The sequence below is a fragment of the Buteo buteo genome, chromosome 6 (genome assembly GCF_964188355.1).
Source record: "Buteo buteo chromosome 6, bButBut1.hap1.1, whole genome shotgun sequence".
Lineage (NCBI taxonomy): Eukaryota > Metazoa > Chordata > Aves > Accipitriformes > Accipitridae > Buteo > Buteo buteo.
Genome location: NC_134176.1, coordinates 42,181,054 through 42,201,899, shown reverse-complemented (window position 1 = coordinate 42,201,899; position 20,846 = coordinate 42,181,054). Strand labels below are relative to the sequence as shown.

General features: G+C 48.4%; 1 protein-coding gene across 5 annotated transcripts in view; it reads left to right on the top strand.

The window, feature by feature from the left end:
• Window positions 1–1,511: 1,511 nt before the first annotated feature.
• The window catches only part of MAPKBP1 (mitogen-activated protein kinase binding protein 1), a 107,712-nt gene continuing 88,377 nt past the window's right edge, over window positions 1,512–20,846 (top strand). For 3 of the 5 annotated variants that reach the window (XM_075030672.1, XM_075030668.1, XM_075030673.1), the window contains exons 1-2: window positions 1,512–1,738; window positions 2,605–2,948. In XM_075030672.1, coding sequence (XP_074886773.1) covers window positions 2,832–2,948 — 117 coding nt within the window. In that variant the 5' untranslated portion in view covers window positions 1,512–1,738; window positions 2,605–2,831. Of the gene's footprint in view, window positions 1,739–1,840; window positions 2,008–2,604; window positions 2,949–20,846 lie in introns of those variants that run through there. The other 2 variants (XM_075030669.1, XM_075030671.1) reach the window with 2 other exon arrangements.

The following is a 20,846-nucleotide window of genomic DNA, read 5'->3' as shown; positions in this document are numbered from 1 at the left end:
ACTCTGGGTTTGAATTAGTCACTGAAGATGGGACAGTCACCAAAGTTGGGAAAGGGGGGAGGGCACCCATGACAGGAAATAGGGAGCCAGAAAGATGCTCCAAGGACAGAGGATAGATTGCAGTAAATGGCAGAGCATGTTAAGGAAGGGGTTGCTAGCAGCAATTTTCCATCCTAAGAAGTGCTGGTTTTCTTTCTCCCCTTCAGGTCTTTGGTGTGGACATGTATGTTATGCCAGCGTGGACATGTACAGTCTCTCTGAACTCCTCTGATGTGGTTAGTACCTGACATGTCATGGTAGGGCAGCTGTCTGTCCCCATTTGAGAAGCACAGGAATTGGCATAGTGGCTTCTGAGCTCTTCTGTGGGGAACAGCTATTGGGCAGTTCCAGGGCAAAACCTTCTTGCTGGCTTGGTATACGTTTGCTTCTAGGCTCTCGCCTGCCATAAGCCAGCACACAAGACGTCCAAATTTCTGACTCCATGGGCTCCATCCCTGAATCTTGCTGTGACAGCGAGCTGCCAGACTCCTAGCAAAAACTTTGGAGAGCTGAGGGGAGAAGGAGCTCCAGGACGTTATCATAGGTGGGGACCTATGCAGTGGAGTCCTACCATGCCATTGTGGGGCCGTGGAGTCATCCAGTAACGTCCAGCTCAGCTGCCTTGGGTTTGGCTTTGCCAGCACCCTCTGTACCAGCTAGCTCTGTGACTACCGTAGCCCCAGTAAAGGATCCAAACACCAGATGTACAGTGTTAGTAGACGCGTATCATTCAAGTCAGGCTACCCTGCGTTAAGTCTGTCACTCAACAACTTTTTCACCTCCACAGTGAAAGGCAGGACCCATGTCTGTCCGGAGGCACCCCCAGCACCGCTGCCCTCAAGAAGGCCCGGACACCCCGCGGGTGTCACAGCAATGCTGCGTGCCAAGGCCAACCCGGCTATCCCACAGCACGCGAGCGCAGTCTGACACCCTCAGTCCCCTCTCCCCCCCGGGAGCCCCACAGCTCCCTGCCCTGTCACTTCCCCAGAGGGCTCCTGTCAGCACAGGCAGGCTGTGGTGCCAAGCCAGAATCGGCTGGCCCGGGTGTGTGTGGGGCAGGCCGGCCAGGGCGGCACCCCCAGCCACAGCAAACGCCCTCCAGGGACGGGGACACGACCGAGGGCCCTGAGGGGCGGCGGGCACGGCGGAGCGGGTCTCCCCGCGCCCTCGCTTCCCCCGGCTCCCGCTTGTCTCTTGGGTGGGAGACCAATTTCCCGCCCCGACCCTCACAGAGCGCCGGACCTCGACCAGCGCCATCCCCCTTCCCCACATTCCCCCCTTCACGGCCGCGGCGCGCCACGATCCCTCCGCCAACCCTCCGCGCCTCCCCGTCTCCCTCCGCCGCCCCCCCGCCCCCCGAGCTCCGCGCCGCGTTTTGACCCGCGCGGGCCGCCGTAGCGCGGCCGGGCGGCCGGCCCGGGGCTGCGGGCGGCGCTGCGGCCGCCGGGGGGAGCGGCTGGGCGGGCGGGCGAGCCCTGGGCTGCCGGGGCCGGCGCGGGGCTCGGCGGGCGGCCTCGGCCCCCCGGCGTCTGGCCGTAGCCCTGAGACTTGCGGAGCCGCCTCGCCGCCGCTGAGGGAACGTCCCCTGCCCCGCCCGCGGGGGCGGCCCGCGCCGCGGCCCCTCCTCAGGGGAGGCCGGCTGCATGGGCAGGCGCTGCGGGGCACCGCGGTCGCCGGCCTCGCCGCTCCTGGGCACCAGGTAGGAGAGGTTTAAGGCGGCGGGTTGGGGTTGGGGGGGAAGGAGGCGCGTCCACCTCAGCCCGCAGCGCTGCCGCCGCGGGGAGAGGGGCTGGCGGCTGTGCTGACTTGGACGTTTCTCCCTTCCTCTGCTCTCTCTCTCTCCCCTTCTCTCTTTCTCGCTCTCTCTTCCCCCCGCCCCCATTTTGCACGGAAGCCGGGAAGATAATTCACTGCAGGCTTTGACTGGATCCCTCTTTACTCCCCCCCCGGCGACCGCCGGGGCTTCGGGTAAGGTGAACGTTTTGGCCGGGGGTCTGTAATCGGTGGCAGCAGTTACGGTTCCTCCTTGATCCCCTTTATAAGTAGGGGGTGCGGGGATGTGAAATATCATATGCCTTTATTATCAGGTATCACCCACTATATATATATATATATATATATGCGTGTGCGTGTGTACTTAAAGCGGAGCTAAATTTGTGAGAGTTAAAAACTCCCTTGTTTTTATTCTCGGTGTGCTTCTGTGACTTGGCGTTTAATAATCAAGTACGGCGTTGTGCTTTACAGACTGTGAAGCCTAAGGTGGAATGGATGTGTATGGAGCAAAAGCAAGGGGCTGGATGGACCCCATTAATGGAGTCCAATGGTGGGAATATTTGTCTTTGTCATAAGATGAAACTGAAGTGTAAAACATCTAAATTTTGGATCTGGGAATTGGTTTAGCTGTGCTAATTGATACTAAAAGGATGATAATTTTTGTGGAAGCCTCTGAGAATAAGTAATACTGCATCCACCCTTATCGTAAACTCTTGTATTTGGCATTTCTTGCAAAGAATGAGGCTGGAATTTATTGCAAATGTCGTATTGACCCACGGGTGCATCTTTCAGTTTAGATTACTGCTGATTTGATCCTCTGGAATCTGCAAAAGGAAGGTCTGCCAGCCTCTGTGAATAGCTTTGCAGTGTAACAGGAGTGGAGTTCCCGAGCCGAATCGCTGAGAGATATGTGAACGAGTGTAAGCAAAGCTGAGCACATCAGTATTTCTGCTGCAAACCTGGGCTCGTTACCCAGGCACAGTTCGTGTGTGGGGTGAATACCCTCTTGGCACCTGGAGATGATGTCGGTCGAAGGGTCTACAATAACAAGTCGGATCAAAAATCTGCTTCGCTCCCCTTCCATTAAGCTGAGGAGAAGCAAGCCTGGCAACAAGCGTGAAGATATAGGCAGCAAGGTGAGTGCTGTGTGGTGTGGCCAGTGTGCTTTAACTTTGTCGCCTAAGGTCCCATCTGTACTAACGATACTGCTTTGGGAGACCCGGTATAACTGTAGAGTGCTGCAGAGCAACTGATAAGTGACTGTAGCCTGTCTTTTAGTTGGGATCTTTACTCTGCTGCAGATCCTTGCTAAAGCCTGGGTCCCTCTTCTGAAACACATTCTTTTTGCTTGTGTGGTGTGTACCCAGTCTGTATCAGAAAGCTTTTGGGATTTCCCACACTGTGGTGTGTGGAGTTCTTACAGATAACTAACAGGAGAAATGTAATGCTGCCTCTTCCTCCATGTTTCCAACTGCTAACCTGCATTACCACCAGCTAACAATACACAAAGACCTGTTCTTCTGTGTAAGCAATTGCTCTCAGCCCCACAAAGGAGTGTTCTGTCAGCATGTGGGGAAGGGTGGGATGGTCTGAAAGATGGAGGATGTGGCAAGTGTCTCGGAGGTGACTGTTCAGATGGGCATTCCACAGGCCTAGATGGGCTTTCCTCTGTGTTCCTCCTCTGTGTGCCTCAGACCCCCTTCCCTCGGGATGTCTTGCCTGGGGTATAATTGCTTCTACCTGAAAAATCCATCATTCTTCTTGGTGTTGTGGAGAATTCCTGACAGACAGGCACTCACTGGGAATTGGCTGGTGTCATGAGGAGAGAATGACTTAACCCCGGCTGCAGGGAGAACAGGAGCTTGGTGGCATTGGCTTGTGCTGACAGCAGGTGCCTGAGTCAGGGCACCTCGTTCTGTCCCTGCCACTGAATCACCTGTAACCCTGGGCAAATCACTCAGCCTTTGTGTAGCTCGCTCTCTCCATAAATAGAAAGCTTAATCCCTTCCCCCCTTGTGAAGTCTCACTAATAAATAAGAAATGCTTGTAATCCATGACTGCAAAGTGCATTCATTTGTCACAAAACAGTAGTGCTTCAAAATTTATTTCTTGAAGACTGTGTGTAAAACTTCAGGGGAAATAAATGACATCTTGCCTAAATGTCCTGTCCCCAGCATGAAATCTTGTTCTCAGAACTCTGGTTCAGGTCGGAGTTTCCCTGAGATGGCTGTTTAATACCAAGGAACACAATATTCTTCTCCTGCCAAGCAAGAGAAAAACCTGCTGGGCTTCCTCAAAGTTGTCTAGAGGAGAGCCCTTGGTGTTTGTGCGTGACCGTGGTGTGTGCATGTGCATGCATGTGCTGCATTTAATGCAGCCTGTGGACTGCCGGTGAAATGTGCTATGTAGCTGTTGCTGAAGAGCAGTTTGTTGATCTGTATTCTGCAGAGACCTCTGTCGAAAGAGCCAAAAGCCACCTGTACCACCATGTACAGTGGGCATTGGATTCTGGGTCTGTGAGTAGGAGCTGAGGTCTGCACACTCCTTTTCAGAGCTGGGACCTGCTGCTACGTACCCCGGGTATTCTCTGGTACCCGTTTTGTTTTGTTTTCCTTGCACATGCCTTTTGGAAGAGCTCCATTGTATCCCTTGTGCTGTCTCCCAACACGCAGCCAGGGCTGTCTGATCCCCTGGGGATATCATGGATTCATTCCACACCATCAAATTAGGGTTTGAGGGCTGGATTTTGTGTATCTTATTAGTAAGAGCAGTTAATCAGTGAGATGTAAAGGAACTGCTGGGGAGTTTGCTGGTAGAAACAATTTGTCCTGAGGAGGAGTTAGGTGCTGGTGTTTGGTTTCCTAAAGCGATCTGCTCTGAATTTCCCTCAAATGAGTTATGGCCTGCTTTCAGTGGGACAGCTGGAGTGAGCAAGGCAAAAAGGAGTGGGCCCCTTACCAAAGTTCTGACATATGTTGGATATCTGTGGAGATGCTCCCTCTGCTATGTGTGTGCTCCTCTGCCTTCCAAGGTGGGAAGCAGCTCTACTTTTCTAAAATAGCAGGAAACAGATCCTCTCAGTCTGCTATTTGGTGTGAGTGTAAATCCCTTGGGAGTGAAATTGAGCCTCATACACATCGCTCCTGAAGGATCTTTGCTGACCTGCAGGGAGGGTTTTTTCGGGCATCTTTGTCTCTTGGACTTTTTGAGAAATGACTGCTCCAAGAGGTGCATGTGACTCTAGTCCCATTGAAGGGCCTGTGAGGCTGGTAGCTTTGGCTGGTCATCTCTGCTGAGTGCTGCTTGGTTACATAGGATGGAGCAGGACTGTTGCCCTAGATTAATGCCTGAAAGGTGATATTGTGCTTTGTACGTGCAGATGTAGGTGAAAAGCAAGCCCTCAACAGCCCTGTGGTTCCTCTGAGTCCCTCAAGCTTTTATTGCAACCAGCTGCTCTATTTAAGATGGACAAGCACCCTCAGTGGCACTGCCTTGACTTCCATGAGCTGTGATTTTCCGCTCCAGTGGAAAGTGTCCCTGGTCTCCCTGCTCTTTCCTAAACAACCCTTTGGCAGTGTGAGGCCTGCCAGGCTGTCTCAGTGGTTAGGGACAGACCCTTTGGGCAGTTCGTTATGCTGAAGAAAAGCCCTGTGAAAATTGGCTCCTTTCTGTGAAGCAGCCATGTAATGCTGGGCTGGACGTGGGCAGGCTGTAGGAGGCTGGCTCCGCAGAGACCTGTTTGTGCATTGCTCTGGAAGGGGGAGTGTGGGTAAGTAGAGATATTTTGCATGAGGGCTGTGCAGGACATGCAATGTGTTACTTGGGAGCTGTACAAGAGAGAACTTGTTTTGTGACTTTTATTAGGACTTATTTCTTGCCTATAATTAATGCATAGTTTTACTGTACAGCTCCAGGAGATCTGTACAGGAGTAAAACCAAGGAACCAATACATAATCACGGATATTAAAAAAAAAAAGGGGGGGGGGAAGGAACAGGAGGTCTTTAAGTAAAGCTTGTTGTCAGATTGGATGTAGTGTTTGGTTTTGTTGCTGCTTTTTGGAAACAACTTTTGTTTTGTGTGAGTCCTGATTTTTGTTGCTGCCTGACTAGCTCTGTGTTTAGACTTTGGTTTTTTTTTTTTTCCCCTCTAACGTTCATGGCTTCAATCCACTTTTTCTGTCCTCTGGAGATCTCCATTTTTTGTATTGAACCAATATAGACCTAGATGTACAGTGACTTATGTATAAGCCTGTTGATTGTTGGGATTATAATATGTCATTGTGGCGACTGGAAGCTGCAATTTCCCCAGATAAGTTTGCTGGCCTGCATTCAGTTTCTAGAGGGTTACTAGTCCTACCAGAAACCCAGTCGTGCATCTGGTCACCGTGTTTGTGATTCCAGCAGAGATGCAGAGTTAAAAACTGGGCACTGTGTGCCTTTGAAGCAGCATCAGCATCGATCACCCTGAATGAGCAGCACTAGCGGGACAGTTGGGAAGCTATGGGTTGAGCCATCTCCCATTGCTAAAATGTCCTGGTTGCTGTAGTACCCCGCAATTTGGCTACACAAATCTCTCTCTGCTCACAGAAGTAATGTACCTGAGCAGGTACGGTTCCTGCAGAGGCTGTTCATATTGTTAAGCTCTGCTCTTGTAAATACAAGCATCTTTTTAACTGATGTAGCTGTGCCTATTTTAGGGTGTGCGTGGGGGTATCCTCAGTCAAACCAGATTATGAATGTCAATGTAGAAACAAATTGCTACAAAACCTGCTACAGGCTTTTCCCTAAAACCCTAAGCCGGTGAGTCAAAGAAACACATTTGGAATTTGCTGCTTGTTTCTTTGATCTCTCCTGTTTTTTCTAAGCCAGAAACATTTCAAGTTGCCAGTTTAAAAGAGCGCTTTGACTAATACCTGACATTCCCCAGCAGGAAGTTATTCAGCACGGGGACTGTTGTACTGTGGTCTCCCCCTGCCAAGTGTCATGCAAGCGTGTGCAGCTGGAGCACCTGTTCCCACTCCATGATGCTGGGTTGGACTGGGTGGCTCTGCAAAATCTTTTTGAGAGCTTTTGTTCTGAAAATGAGCCCTGACTGAGTTGCTTGTAGTGGGAGAGGGTTTCCTGTCCTCCTTTGGTGAGGCATGGTCTGTGCTAACTGCCAGCCTCTGGGCTCCCATCAGCCTGATGGTAGCTCCATGGTTAGGGCAGCAGAAACACATACGCATACCACTCTGTCCTGCTGGTGAGCAGGCACAGATTTAAGAGGGAAGAAGATCCATGAAAGCTTGAGACCCCTCATGCCTTGTCATGCCCCTTGCATTCCCAACACAGTTCTCCAGCTCCTTAATCCCCTGCGAAGCTGCAGGGCTTGGGCTAGGATCACAAGCTGTCCTGGGCACAGGAGAGTGGAGTAATGTTTCTGGCCTGGCTGTAGCTTCCTGCCCTTCAGTACACAGTCCTTTTTGTTTGGAAAATACTGTAGCTTCCAACATGAATCAGTTTAGACTGCTACTGGTCTTAACCAGATCAGTTGAACCTGAACTGGAACAGAACCAAAAACCACACAAGTTTGATTCACTGATATAAATGCTTCAAAAATCATCACCTCTTACTAAATTGTTTAAGGTGCAGCTGAGGCTTGTTGCAGAGTGGGATTCTTTGTACGTCTTTGGGAACAACTTGCTCCTGCAGCAGCAGAGTCTGCTGGGTTCCTCGTGGGCAGCATTTTCCAGGGAACTGGATGCGGGGCTGAGCAGCCTGACTGTGTGGGTGAGGTAGAGAGCAGCCTGTCTGATGCTGTCAAGCTTTTGTTTTGGCAGGATTTGGAAGGGTCTTTTACATAATGATGGTACTTCTGAGGAGCTGTTCAGCACAGTATTGCCCTATTCCCCTTCACCACTCCACTGGAGAATGAGCAGTGCTCAGCCCACCAGCTCTGGTACCAGTGCAGCCAGTAGCACAGCTGAGAGGATGCATCTAGCCCTGGTCTGGCCTTCTGCTGCTGTACCTGTTCTGCTTCAACATCCATGAATGTTGCTTGGCCCCAGTTGATAACTAGTGATCTCTCTCTCAGCTCTGCACTGCTCAGTCTAAACACACCCAGTTGCTTCAACAGCTTAGGGGCTGCTGTCCAGAGACAGAAGAGGTTTCATGTCTGTCTCTGGTCAGGCTTATAACAGTGTCCCTTAAAGCAGGGGACAAAGGCTGGTTAGCTTCTCCATAGCCAGACCTACATTTCAGTGGCATGTCTGTGTCTGTAGATAAGAGTCAGTGGAACAACTGAGAGTGTCATAGCTCAGGGGCTGAATCCTTCCCTACTGGACTGCTCTGGTCCCCTCTACTCCATGCTCAAGCACATGGTGCTCAAGATGACCCTGTATTTGTTAACAATTCCACACGCAGTTTTCCTCGTTCCATTCTTCGCTCTATGAATGTCATGCCTTGTCCTGAAATTACAGGGTGATCTGGCTAGCTCTCCTGGACTGAATTGGAGCTGAACATGAGTGTTAAGTGTAACTTACAGCCACAGGGCATATCAAAGCCAAAGTTTTTCTGCTGATGGACTGCAGCACCAATTGCTTTTGGTTCTTGAAGTATGGTGGATATAAAAGCATATAGCAATTCAACATGTTTGGTTTTGTAGCCTGCAACTGTATCCATGAAGCACTGTGATCCTTCTTGCCCATCTTGAGACAAGATTGCTGGAAAGATCCACCCTTCTATCCACCCCTAAATAATGTGCTGTCTTTACCGTGAAAGACAGCAGGAAGACCTCTCCATGGCAGAGGGGGAGCGGTGATGTGCTAACAGCTGGGGTGCAGTCAGCATAAATAACACAAACCAGGTCATTTGCCTAGTGGGTTTAAATTGTTCTTGCTTCCCCTGGGTAGTCATATGCTGCTTACCTGGATGGTCTTTTAGAGCTGCTGAGGTCTTGCCTTGCATGTTGTTCTTCACCTCCTTCAGATGAGCTGGGTATTCTGAGAAGGCATGTGGGACTAAGCTAACCTGGCTGGAGAGACTCGTAAGCAGGTTTTACTGTCTGTGCTGTGCTGGGTAAGCTGTACACATATAAACTGATGACCCCATTTTGCTTGTGGGCTGTTGTTCTGCAGTGGGCTGTGAAGTATGTAGTGTTTTGCCAAAGACCTGTCTGGGATGGTAAGATGGCAGAGATCAGGGCTGATCAGAGGTATTGCAGGTGGTACATTTGCTGCTTGCTGGTCAGAGCTGCAGCTCACTGTGGTGCAGGGAGGGCTGGCGGAGAAAGGTATCCACAGACACAGTAGAAAGAGACTTCCAAAGCGTACCATCTGTTTCACTAGCTGTGTTCTTGGTAGTACCTGTGGTGTATCACCTCATTTGTTTCAGGAGGGCAGAACAGTTGAAGTGACGGTTGGGAGTCAGGCCAGGTTGGACCACTATCTGCTTTTGTATCATCAAGGGTCTGCAAGTCCCCATAAAATTACTTGTATGTTATTTCACTCTCCTCTGTGTCTAGTGGAAAGCAACTGCAGGGCATCACCTTCATTTCCAGCTGAGAAAGTGGTGGTCAGCATTTTGTTGGCCTGGCAAATTTGAGTAGATATTTTGCTTCCTGTTGATCAGGTCTTAGGGAGAAGTTGCTTGACTAGCCTTGGTACAGTTTTCTCTGTGAAAGCAAACACCATGTACTAGCTAGTCTTTGGCTTTTTTAAAAGGTCTCTTGTCTTGATGTTTGGGACAGGGAGTGGCGCTCGCATGGCGGTGAAACAGTGCTTAGCAGAATGGAGCCCTGACATCAGTGCTGAGTGATACCAGCTAAGGTCTGAATAATTAACTAGCACCAAGCCCAGTTTCAGTCACTTCAGGCTTCTGTTTGTGTCTGATGTGCCTGCCTCTGCAGAGCTGGAAGTTTCTGAGGGCTCCTGTATGGGCGTATCAGGGTTGTGGCGTGCTCTCTGCTCTGGCTTCCAGCTCTAGATGTGGGCTGATCCCTGTGCCTGAAACCCTGTGGGCTCTGCTGAGGCTGTACCCACCAAAGGGTGGCTACTGCAATTCAGAAAAACCTCCCACTACTTCCTTTCACCACAGCGCTGCTTAGCCTTGTCTTGAGCATGTCTGCATGTTGTGCAAGGAAAATACAGCTGAGGCCTGCGGCTGTTGTAACCAGCAGTGGATCTGTGCCGTGTCATCTGTCTTAAAAAATATTAGTGCAAAGGTGGGTCGCTGCTAGTATTTGTATGACCATAGACTGCAGGAGCATCCCATCTCTACCTTGGGATAGACATGTGATAAAGTAGACCCAGCCCAGAGGAGCTTCAGGCTTAAAAACAAAAGAAAAGGTATGGGGGGAATGGGATATGCTTTTCCTATACAGACATGTGTCTAAACTCCCACAGGAAGTCTGAGACAGACCTAGAAATTGAATCCTGATCCTCTGAGGCCAAATGTTAGCCTTAGCCACAAAGCCCAGCCTCTTGCAGATTACCAGGGATGTTTCTCACCTCTCCCCTGCGAGGACTGTGTGTTCATTTAGGATTATTTGCTTAAAAGTCCCCAAACTGTGCTGTTGTAAATGCTGACTTGGTTCCATTGTCACTAATGATTTCAGGAGCTCTGGTGATGATGACTTTCCAACAGGCTCAAGCAGATTAAGCACCATATGAATTAGAGCTGTGGAAACCCCTGTAAGCCTTGTAATTTTGCTAGTGTCCCAGGAGACCAGTATTGTTGTTAGTTACTGTGGGGAAACTCTGATTGAAAATAGTACTGTAGAAGTCTATGAACTGCTGGTGTATTCAGTGTTTCCAAGTCAATAGCAATAAAAGCCAGTCCTGCTTGTTCTCTCAAATACAGTATTAAAATTCACAATTGGTCAAGAAGGCTAATGTGATTTAACAACTAATATGAGATTTCTTACCTGGTGGAATTTGAACAATGACATTCCTTCCTTCCAGTGATGGTTCTTTAATTTCTGCATCTCCCAAACACCTTGCATAGTTAGGCTGAAATTTCCCTCATCATGGATCCAGAGAGACTCCTTTCTCTGGAATAAAGATTATTGGAGGCTGCATAGCAGTAGAGAGTCGCAACACTAACAAATGGCTTGAGAGCAGGCAGATGGAGGAGTTTCTGAAAGAACGTGAAAGCAACTTTACAGCAGTGTCAATGGATTCGAGGATACAGACTTGTAAAGCTCTCTGCTCCTGTTTTTCTTCCGAGTAGGCACTGTGGAAAACAGTGTTGCCTGTTCAGAAACTCTTCCCTATCCACAGGCAGGCCCAGCATAGGGCAGTTGTTTGAAGTGCCAGTACTGAAGTGTTAGCTCTGTCTCCTGTGCTCTACAGTGGGAGCCTTTGAGCTCTCCCAAGGGCTTTGAAATTGGTTGCTCACCTTTGAGTAGCACATAAGGGGCTGCTTGCCTTTGAAGTCTTGTTTGTACTAGGGATGCTTTCATTTGCCAAAAAAAAAAAAAAAGAAAAAAAGAAAAAAGTGCCATTGCTCAGCCCAGGACTTTGCACCAAAGGAGCTTGAGTTTGTTACACAGTCCCTAATGCAATCTAGATGCTGGAGTTGCTGAAACACTGAATAGGACTGAGGGTGAAAGGAGTGTGTGCCAGACCTGCCTCCTTATTTGGTGACTGCTCTTGGTGCTCAGAACTTGCTGTGCTCAGTGCTTCAGCCATGGCTGTGCCATGCGGCCTTGACTTGGACCCTAAGGGGATAGGGATGGTGTTGGAGGTATCCAGAGTGGGCACGAGTGTAAGGGTGTACTTGGCTAAGCACATGCTTGTGCTAGAAACAATTTGCAAGCTGAGCTTCTACAACGAGCTGTCCTAATGGTGACACGGCATCAAAAGAGTCTATTGAATGATCCTGTCCCTCAAAGAAACAGGCTATACCAGTAAAAGGACTTCTTTTTGCCAGTTACATTGCACCAATAGTAGTGTCTTTTCTGCAGGAGCTTTGTCTGGGCTAAGAATGATGTTTTTCATGCTCCTAACCAATGCTTCTGTGCTGCTGAAGCGTGTAAACGTGGAGCAAACCTTGAAACAGAGCTGTGTATTTTTTTTTTTTTTAAATGCAGTTAATGGTTTTGGGTTCTGTGCTCCGCTCTTCAGACTGTCTCTAAGTCTCTTGTTTCCCCTCAATATAAAACAGACAGGATACTTACCCACTTACTGCAAAGTGTCCCAGCATCAGGGCTTTGAAACAGCTGCGTAACTCCTTGCATTTGGCTTATCTCCCAGTTTTGAACTAGATACAGTGGTCCCAAGCACAGTTGTTTCAAACCTGCTTTGGGGTGTCATCCTTCTTGAGCAGCTGGGTCCGAAAGCATTGCTGACTGCAAACTGGAACTGACAAATTTGGGATCTGCTTCATTTGTTTTAAGCCCATCTTGTCACAACTCACGTGGTTTTCTTGGACTGAATCATGGCCAGACAGGCTTCAGAAATGGTTCTGTGTATCTTGCCCAACTGTGAGGGCTAGCTGGAGGGTGTTTGCCCAGCCTGTGCCCTGGAAGTCCACTATGGGAGTGGTGGTGGAGGGGAATGGGGACAAGATGACATAAAGCGCTCTTAATGAAATGCATTAATGAATATTTCTGATGAGCATGCAGCAGGCCTCAATGAACGTAGTAGTCGTTTCTAAAAGCCTGAGCTGCTTTTGAGGCTGGAATTGGGATTCCACCTTCTCCTGCACCGGGAGGATAATCGTCCTCCCTGATAATCCACGGTTTGTGCTGCATGTCTCTGCAGGCTTCCCGAGCTAAGCTGTTGAGATGTGTTTTACATGCAATCAGCAGTGCGAATAACTGGCACTGGGGGAGGATGAGGGTAGGGTCCTCTGGGCGAGAGGTAGCTTTCTTCAGCTTCCTCGCCGCTGACTGCTTTGGCTGTGTTTTTGGCTGTAACTTCTGGAAGAGCAGGTCTCTTGCATCACCGTTGTGGTGGGTGCCTTACAGATGCTTGCTTTGCAAAGTCCTTGGCCCACTTTCTGTAGCGGGGCTGCAGATAAGCTTTTTGATGTCCGAGACCCACGATAAATACTTTTTTGCTGGAGCCATCAGTGGAAAACAAGAGCATAGTGGCAGGGGAGAAGATGCAGCGCCTGGACTACCTCTGCTGGGCATCGGAGCTGCTCCAGGTCCTCGGAATGAGCATCTCTGCCCAGGGGCGTCTGACTGTAAACACGACCGTGGATAAAATGGCCAGTGGGCTGATTTATGGCCTTCTGCAAGGCGTGCTGGAGCGGAGGTGAGAGCTGGTGGGCGATGCAGCACCGGGGCTGCAGCTGCACGGCCTGGCCTCCCCGCTGGCTGCTTGCTGGCGGTTTCGCGGGGTGGGCGTGCGCCTTCTGCCCTCGCTTCTTCCCCCGCCCGCCGTTCCAGCGCTGCTCCGGCCGCTGCAGCCGCGCCGGAGCCCGCCCAGCTCCCGGTGGGTCGGTCGGTCTGTCGGTCGGTCTGTCGGTCGGTCGGTCAGCGGCCGGGCCGGCTCCCGGCGCGGCGCCGCGGGAGGGGCGGTGCCTGCGGCCTCCTGTCGCCATGGAGACGCCGCCCGGCCAATGGAGGCGGGGCGCTCGGGGGGTGGGGGGCGCCCTGGCCCCGCCCCCGGGCGGGCGCGGCGCGCCATGTGCGCGGCGCGGTATTTCCCCGCTGGCCGCGGGCGGGTGCCCGGTTTGGAAGGGGTGCTCTGGGCACCGCTCTTCCCAGGGACTGTACCCTTGGGTAAGCCCGTTGCCGGTTAATTTAAACACAGGCTTTGGAAAAAAACCAGACAAACCAAGCTTCCAGTCTAGACAAACCCTCTATGATATGCCGAGAGTCAGCGTTGTCTCCAGACAGTGTCTGGTCCTTTGTGGTGGAGCTCTGGTGACCGGGGTTCCAGGCTGGAAGAGAGCACCAGGTTGCCCTGGGTAATAACACTGACCTCTGTGGTAGAGGATATGGTTGCATGAGATGCACCGGGCAGCGCCCAGCTCTGCATCTCTGCTGAGGGAACTGAATTGTCTTGTTAGTTCAGGAGAATCTGCCTCTTTCTTTTGTGAAACAAAAGCATCTTACAGGGATTTTACCTGGCACTGGGGTAGCTCTGAGGTCACCAGGAATGGAGAAATACTGCTTACTGTGGAGAGTCTTGTGGTATTCCAGTGGGAAGAAGAGAGTGCTCGCTGCGATAAGGCATTTAGTTTTGCTGTCAGTGCTTTCCAGAGATTTAAAACAATTGGGAACACTCATCACCTACTGCCTAAAGGTTTGTTGGCACGCAACAGAAACTCTTTCTTTCTACTGGTAGTTTTTTCTGGCACTTAAGGCCTGTTGTACTGGGAGGAGCAACCCGTCCCGCCTTAGCCAGCAGCCCTGGCTGAGGAGGGGAGGAGGCTGTGTAAAGAATACTGTAACTCTCCAGGCAGAGAGGAGCTGGTATTCCTCCCCTGGGCTGTGGGGAATGGAGTTTTGGGCCTGAAGCATGTTTGTGTAGCATTTGGGATTAGTTGAGTTGGGGAGCTCTCATGCTGAGGAGATGGCAGAACTGTAAATCATCAGTGATCTATGTACGCTGCGGCAGCAGTTAGGGCAGAAGGAAGAGCCTAGAAGCAAAATCCATTATAAAATGTCAAAGTGGGTGATTTGTCTTGCTGAGGAGGGGGTCTTGTCTCTGGGCAGCAGAAAAAATGCTTCCTATGTGTTGTGGCCATCCCTCTGGAAGAGGGATTTACTTCCAGGTTTGCTGCCTGGGTTCTGTCCCGCGTCCTGCCCTCCCAGTCTAGTGTGATTTATTTTGGATGCTTTTCTCAGATCCTGTAAGTACTGTAACAGCTGACAAGCAGGATTTTGTGTTGTAGAGCATACTTAAATGCTGGGGTCTGGTTGGATGATGGTATGAGTATGTTTCTATTTTTCTGTGTGTATGTTTAATAGGAAGAACATACTCTGTTCTGGTTGAGCGTATGTTACTTTTCTTAGTGTGCCTGTTAATACAGTAACTTACAACCCACTCTTTTCCCCTGCTTATAAAGTGACACTGGTATTGTGTTACAGCTGTAACGTACACAAAGTCTTGCACAACTCTTTTGTGTAACATTTTTACAGTCTTGATGACTTTGAAGGGTTTAAAAGGAAACTGAATGCAAACTCTGGCACCATTCCTGTGGGTACTTAAGTATGTGCTTAATTTTGTGTTGAGGTAGTATGAGCATGAGTAGTTCTATTTCACCCAATGGATGCAAAGATAGGTGCTCTGTGGCCGATTGCAAGATCAGAGTCTATGTATGATGATTCATTTCATGCACATAACTGTATGTGTGTGCATGCCTTATATGTATATCATGCAGTTGTCTTTATCATGTTGTTTTGACCAGCTCAGCTGTGCGTTGTCCATTAATCCATATTCCCTGGGTGTGTTGCTAACCAGTCCCATGAGGCCTGGAACAGAGACTGTTTCTCTTTCCCTGCTTCCCATCCCCCAAATAAACAGTTAACCAAAGAAATTCAATTTTTCTTTTGTGACTCCATCATCATCCCCAAAATGTGGACTTGGTTTCCCCTTTTCTCCCCAGCTAGAGGCTCCCTGACAGAGCCTGCTCTGATCCAAGCAAGATGCTGACCTGACATGTTCAGGAAGGGCAGTTTCATCCCTGAAGTTACAAACAGGTTTATGCAAGGATAAAGGCAGGTTATTTATACCCCAGGACAAGAGACGCCTGTCTCTGCAGAGGTCTGAGATGGTCATTAACTTTTCCACATCACATAACCGAAGATGTCAAGCCTTTTTAGATACTTCTGAAGTGTTGATTATGATTTCCTCCTCTTTAAAGTCCAGTCACATTGGATTCAGACATAAGAAAAGGCAAGATTTTTTTTTTTTTTAAGACACGTTAATCCTCCCTTCAGTATTTAGCTGTTAGAGAGAAAAATGTGACGAAAGATTGTTTTAATGTATTCTGGGAAGACTGGCAGAGCTGTCTTTGCAGCCCATGAGAAGGACGATCTGGTGAAAGGCATGGTAGTTATCACCTGGTATTGGTCTACACGTGGTAGCGGGAGCACCTTCCTTTAGGAGAGGGAATGTACACTGTGTCTCCCTGTGGGCTGCTGCCTGGGGTTTGGCTCACCTGGGCTCTTGTTAAAACCTAGGCCTAGCACTGGGATCAGTACGAGAGGCAGGCGCCTCTCTCATCTACATGTCACTGAGGTCCTTGCAACCAGTGCCAAGGGAAGTACTTTTTGGATGTTGGTCCCTGGCTCCTGCGCCTTGCCCTTCTTGTTTCTTTTCAGTGCATCACCTTATGGGTATTTGACTAAAGTCAGACTCATTAAAATATGGTAGCACTACTGATATTTTCAGTACAAACAGGGTTTGCAAATAGAGCTGTGCAAATCTGACTATCTTCTGTTTGTCCAGCCCTTAAGTTTATAAGATTATTTTAAAATGCAAGAGGGTACTGGCAGATGCTCGATATATTGCGTGTCTGCCCTTATGCTGGCCCACGCCCTGGTCACCTCTGTGTGGTCTCTTGGCAGCCAGACACTGTATCTTGATGTGACAAGAGCTGGCTGTTAACTTACAGCTATAAATCTGTTGGGGCTATAGTGGAAGTCTGTCAGTGCTGTGCAGGTGGCGAGTGGCTTGCTTAGCTTCTGGGTGGATGACTTTTTTTTTTTTTTTTAATTTTCCTAACACGGCTTGTACTTCTGCAGTGGTAGAGCCTATTCTGGTCACAGTGGAGCAGCAGAGTTAACAGCGTTTATGGGACATTCTTTCCAATTGCTGTGGTCTAAACATATGTACACCAGCATTGAGTTACTTCTGCCTGGAAATAAGCCACAGAGCTATATATAAAATACGTTTGAACTGTTGCAGTAATGTTGTTGGTATAAATAGGAGAAAGGGGTAGCACCAGGGCTTCCCTTCATTAGAACTAATTCAAGAAGACTTCCTGGTGCTCCATCTGCAGTGGAAAAAGCTGGGGAAGGTGGCTGAAAGCAACAACAAAATGCCATACGGCCAGCCTTCAGGGAAGAGCATAAAGTGCGAGATACTTGGGTCTGGAGCGTTGGCTTCCTGCTTGACAGGTGCTCAGCTCTTTTCTCTTGTGGTGGAACATCTGTCAGAAATCCTACAGGGTTCAGTTTGCAGCAACCTGGTCTCCCAAAGCCACAGAGTTTGGTCTGTGGCAGTCTCTTGGTTTCTTGTGACTCCAAAATTGTTGCTGAGTTTTCTTCAACTCCTGGCAGATGTTTCCTGCTCAAGCTATTAGAGAAGTAGTCCGGGTACTTGTGAAGCTTCTAGTTGCCTTGGTCATCATGTTGTGACATATTGTAGGGAGCAGTATTTTGAAGTGACATCATTGTGTGGCTTCACAGGCGCATTGGGATGCTGCCGTCATCTTTTGAAGTGCGCATAGGACTTCTCCCAGGCAGTGCTTGTAAGCAAAACAACTTCTGCAATTTCTAAGTACCTTTCTGGTTCTTTGTTTAGTGCAAGTCTTTGCTCGGTCAGCTTGGCTGCAGTAGTGGATTGTGCCAATTTATGTGGTCCTTTCTATCACTAACAGATTTTTATCTCACCCAAAAGAAATGTAGGAAGTGACCTACATGAAGAAATAGCAGAAGGTGCTGGTAAGCACTGAGCAGCCAGTTTTAGTCTTTGATTGTGGCTGGTGTTAATTCCATCTTTAAACTCTTAAGTCCTTGTTTGTCTTTGGCTAATTTGTGAACAGATCCTCCCACAATACTGTCTCCCAAGTGCTTTATTGCAGGTATCAACCTATGATGTTCTAAGGACATGAGAGGCAAGGTTTGCAAGTAGAAGTAATGTCTTTTCTTAAACAGACTGATACAGTTAGAATAAGAGAGGCAAGATTGTGGGCAGGTGGGAACAGTTTCAGGGTTCAGTGCTCCATGAACAATTCTCTACAATCATTTATTTCTGCAATTTTTTTTTTTTTTTTTTTTTAAGAGTCCGAATCATCAGTTGTGTTCTTAACAACTTGGACAGGCAATCAGCTCTATTTCATCCAACACCTCTTGTCTGGTCAGTGATGGGAATTGCAGCCTGGCTTCACGCAGGGGTCAGTTCCTGTGCAGGGGTGACAGTAAAGCTTGTATCCAGCAGTTGCCCACTACCTAGCTGCCAGTGCACCACAGTAAGGAGTGGACACAAACTGCATAGAAGCTTTATAGCTATCTTTTTGCTGGAGGACATGAAATACAGTTTGAGCAGGGTTAGCATAGTGTTCAGTCTTACTGCTTGCCCTTCAAGTGTTTGTCTGCTTCTTATATCCTTTGTTTACACTGTAGAAATGTACTTAGGACTAGTAGTTCAGGTATTTCTGAACTACATGTGTCGCTTAAAGTTATTTCCTACCAAGACAGATTCTGCTAAATGCTTCTGAGTAAGTGAATGTGTCTAAAACTATTGACCAGAAAATCATGCATTGGGAGCATTGACTCTTTGCTGAAGACTGGAGTTCCATAATCTCTTTTTTTTGTGTTCTGCTTTTTACAGCAGCAATTTTTGCTAAGAGCTAAACATGTAAAAACAGAAGTACTTTGTGAAGTGTTGAAGGAACAGGAGTTGGTTGTGTGCCTGGGTCTAGGGTTTTCTGAATTTCTAAACAAGGCCAGTAAAGAAATGGTGGTCGTTCTAATGGTTTGCTTTCTTGAAGTATGGCAGGAGCTAGGTGGTAACAAAACCAAAGGGGTTTTTAAGCCTGTGGATACAAATTGCTTCCTCTAAGTGTGGTTTTACTTCCTCAGGTCTCACATTTGGTAATTCTACATTACCCATGCTCCTGAGCCTAAACGTAGGCTAGAGGAGACCTGTTTTTCCAGTGTTACTCCCTGTTTCAGGGTTTTAAGTCACTTGGGTGGCAGCCTGCTCCCTTTTTGTTAAGTCATCTTTAACAAACTCCTCAACTAAGTCAGCTTATGTTGGACTATTGTACCTCTCGTTTACAGAGTTTGTTTCCTTCAGGAAAAGAAACTGAAAAGGTGCTTGGGAAAAATCACAGGAAGAAGTGATTTAAGGGCAAAGTATGTGAAGAAGGAAAGTGGGCTGAATGAATGATTTAATGAGTTTGTTTAAGATTGCTTTGTAGTTATCTTTATAACTTTTTGTGTCTCTGTGCGGTTTATTGTCTAGAGGTGGTTTCCTCTGTGTATGTGTGTAAGGGAGAGAGAATTGATGGTGTTTCTTGCTGCTGACTTGCAGGGGGAGTTATCCAGATCTTTGGGGTGCTGGGTTGTCGTGGTTTAACCCCAGCCAGCAACTAAGCACCATGCAGCTGCTCCCTCCCTCCCTCGCTCCCTCAGTGGGATGGGGGAGAAAATTGGGAAAAGGTAAAACTTGTGGGTTGAGATAAAGACAGTTTAATAGGAAAGAAAGGAAGAAAATAATAATGATGATGATAATAAAATTACAATACTACTACTATTACTATATACAAAGCAAGTGATGCGCTATGCAGTTGCTCACTGCTTGCCGACCGCTGCCTAGTTAGTTCCCAAGCAGCGATCCCCCCAGGTGAACTCCCCCCAGTTTATATACTGGGCATGACGTCACATGGTATGGAATATCCCTTTGCCCAGTTTGGGTCAGCTGCCCTGGCTGCGTCCCCTTCTAGTTTCTTGTGCCCCTCCAGCCTTCCTGCTGGCTGGGCATGAGAAGCTAAAAATCCTTGGCTTAGTATAAACACTACTTAGGAACAACTGAAAACATCAGTGTGTTATCAACATTATTCTCATACTAAATCCAAAACATAACACTATACCAACTGCTAGAAAGAAAATTAACTCTATCCCAGACAAAACCAGGACATGGGTCTAGGCTATAAAACTTGCAAGAAATTTTAACTGTTTGGAAAAGACTAAATCAAGTTCTGCGGCCGGAATAGCTATGACTGTGAACGATGATTGCCCCTCCTTTCGTACCAGTTTGCATCTTTGAAGCAGAAAGATGGCCCGGTGGTGCGTACCTGAGTGAGCATAGGTGGGTTTGCTGGAGTTGTCCGTGCCGGTGGCTGAACAGCAAGTGCAGTGGTGAGGACACTGCATTACTGGTGCAGGGTTTTCCTGCTGTACTGGAACAGGAGGAGGTGGCAGCAGGGTTGTTGAGGAGACAATGGAAATCAGTGCTTGTGCTGTTCTCTTAAGTTTGTTTACTCAATCTTTGGCCCACGTTCCTGTGTATCGCTTCTGGAGGACATGGTCTCCTTTCTGGCTGACGGGAGAAATCTCTTGGGTGCTCAACATGCATGTTGACTGACAGATGCGAAGAGCTGCTTAATTCTAGGATGCATGAAGGGCAGATGATGATAAAGACTCTTCTGTAAGAAGCTTATTCCTCAGGGCAGAGGGCAGGGAGGAGTGCAGGAAGGGATTCCCAAGAGCTAGGCAGTGAGCGGTGGCTGGGGGTGGGCAGGAAGCTTGGGTGGCTCCTTCTGTATATCCTGATTGGTTTGGGGAAAAAAGAAATCTTTCATGCTTTCCTTTGATTTGTTTTTAAGCATTCTTTAAAAATATCGTCCCTAGCCTCAAGCAGGAGTGAGATACAGCAATGGTGCAGGATGGTCCATGCAGTAGATAGCTGCTAGAATTCGGGAGGGAGGTGAAGTTATTCCTAGCTCTGCTGCTAATTTGTTGCACGACCATGATCAAGACATTTTACTTCAGTGTTTCTGTTTTTTTGCCACCTAGTCCTCTTGTATGTGGTTATAGATTGCAAGCTGTGTGAGAGTACATGTTGCTACCTGCTGTAAGCAGAGGAGGCCTTCATGTTTGTTGGGACTTCTTGCAAGTACTGTGAAACAAATACTTAATAGTCCAGACAATGTTTAGGGAAAGATTGAATGCTAATCTTGTTACCACCTGCCTCCTTCCGTAGGGATGTTGTCTGTGTGATAAATGCTGTGTACTCACTCTGTCCCTCCTGGTGTATTTATTCCAATCTTAGCGTCTTTTAAATTGCTGATAAGTGGTTTTTTTAATATAATTTAAATCGGTTTACAACAAAACCATTTTCTAATCCCCTAAGGATGCAAGTATGTAC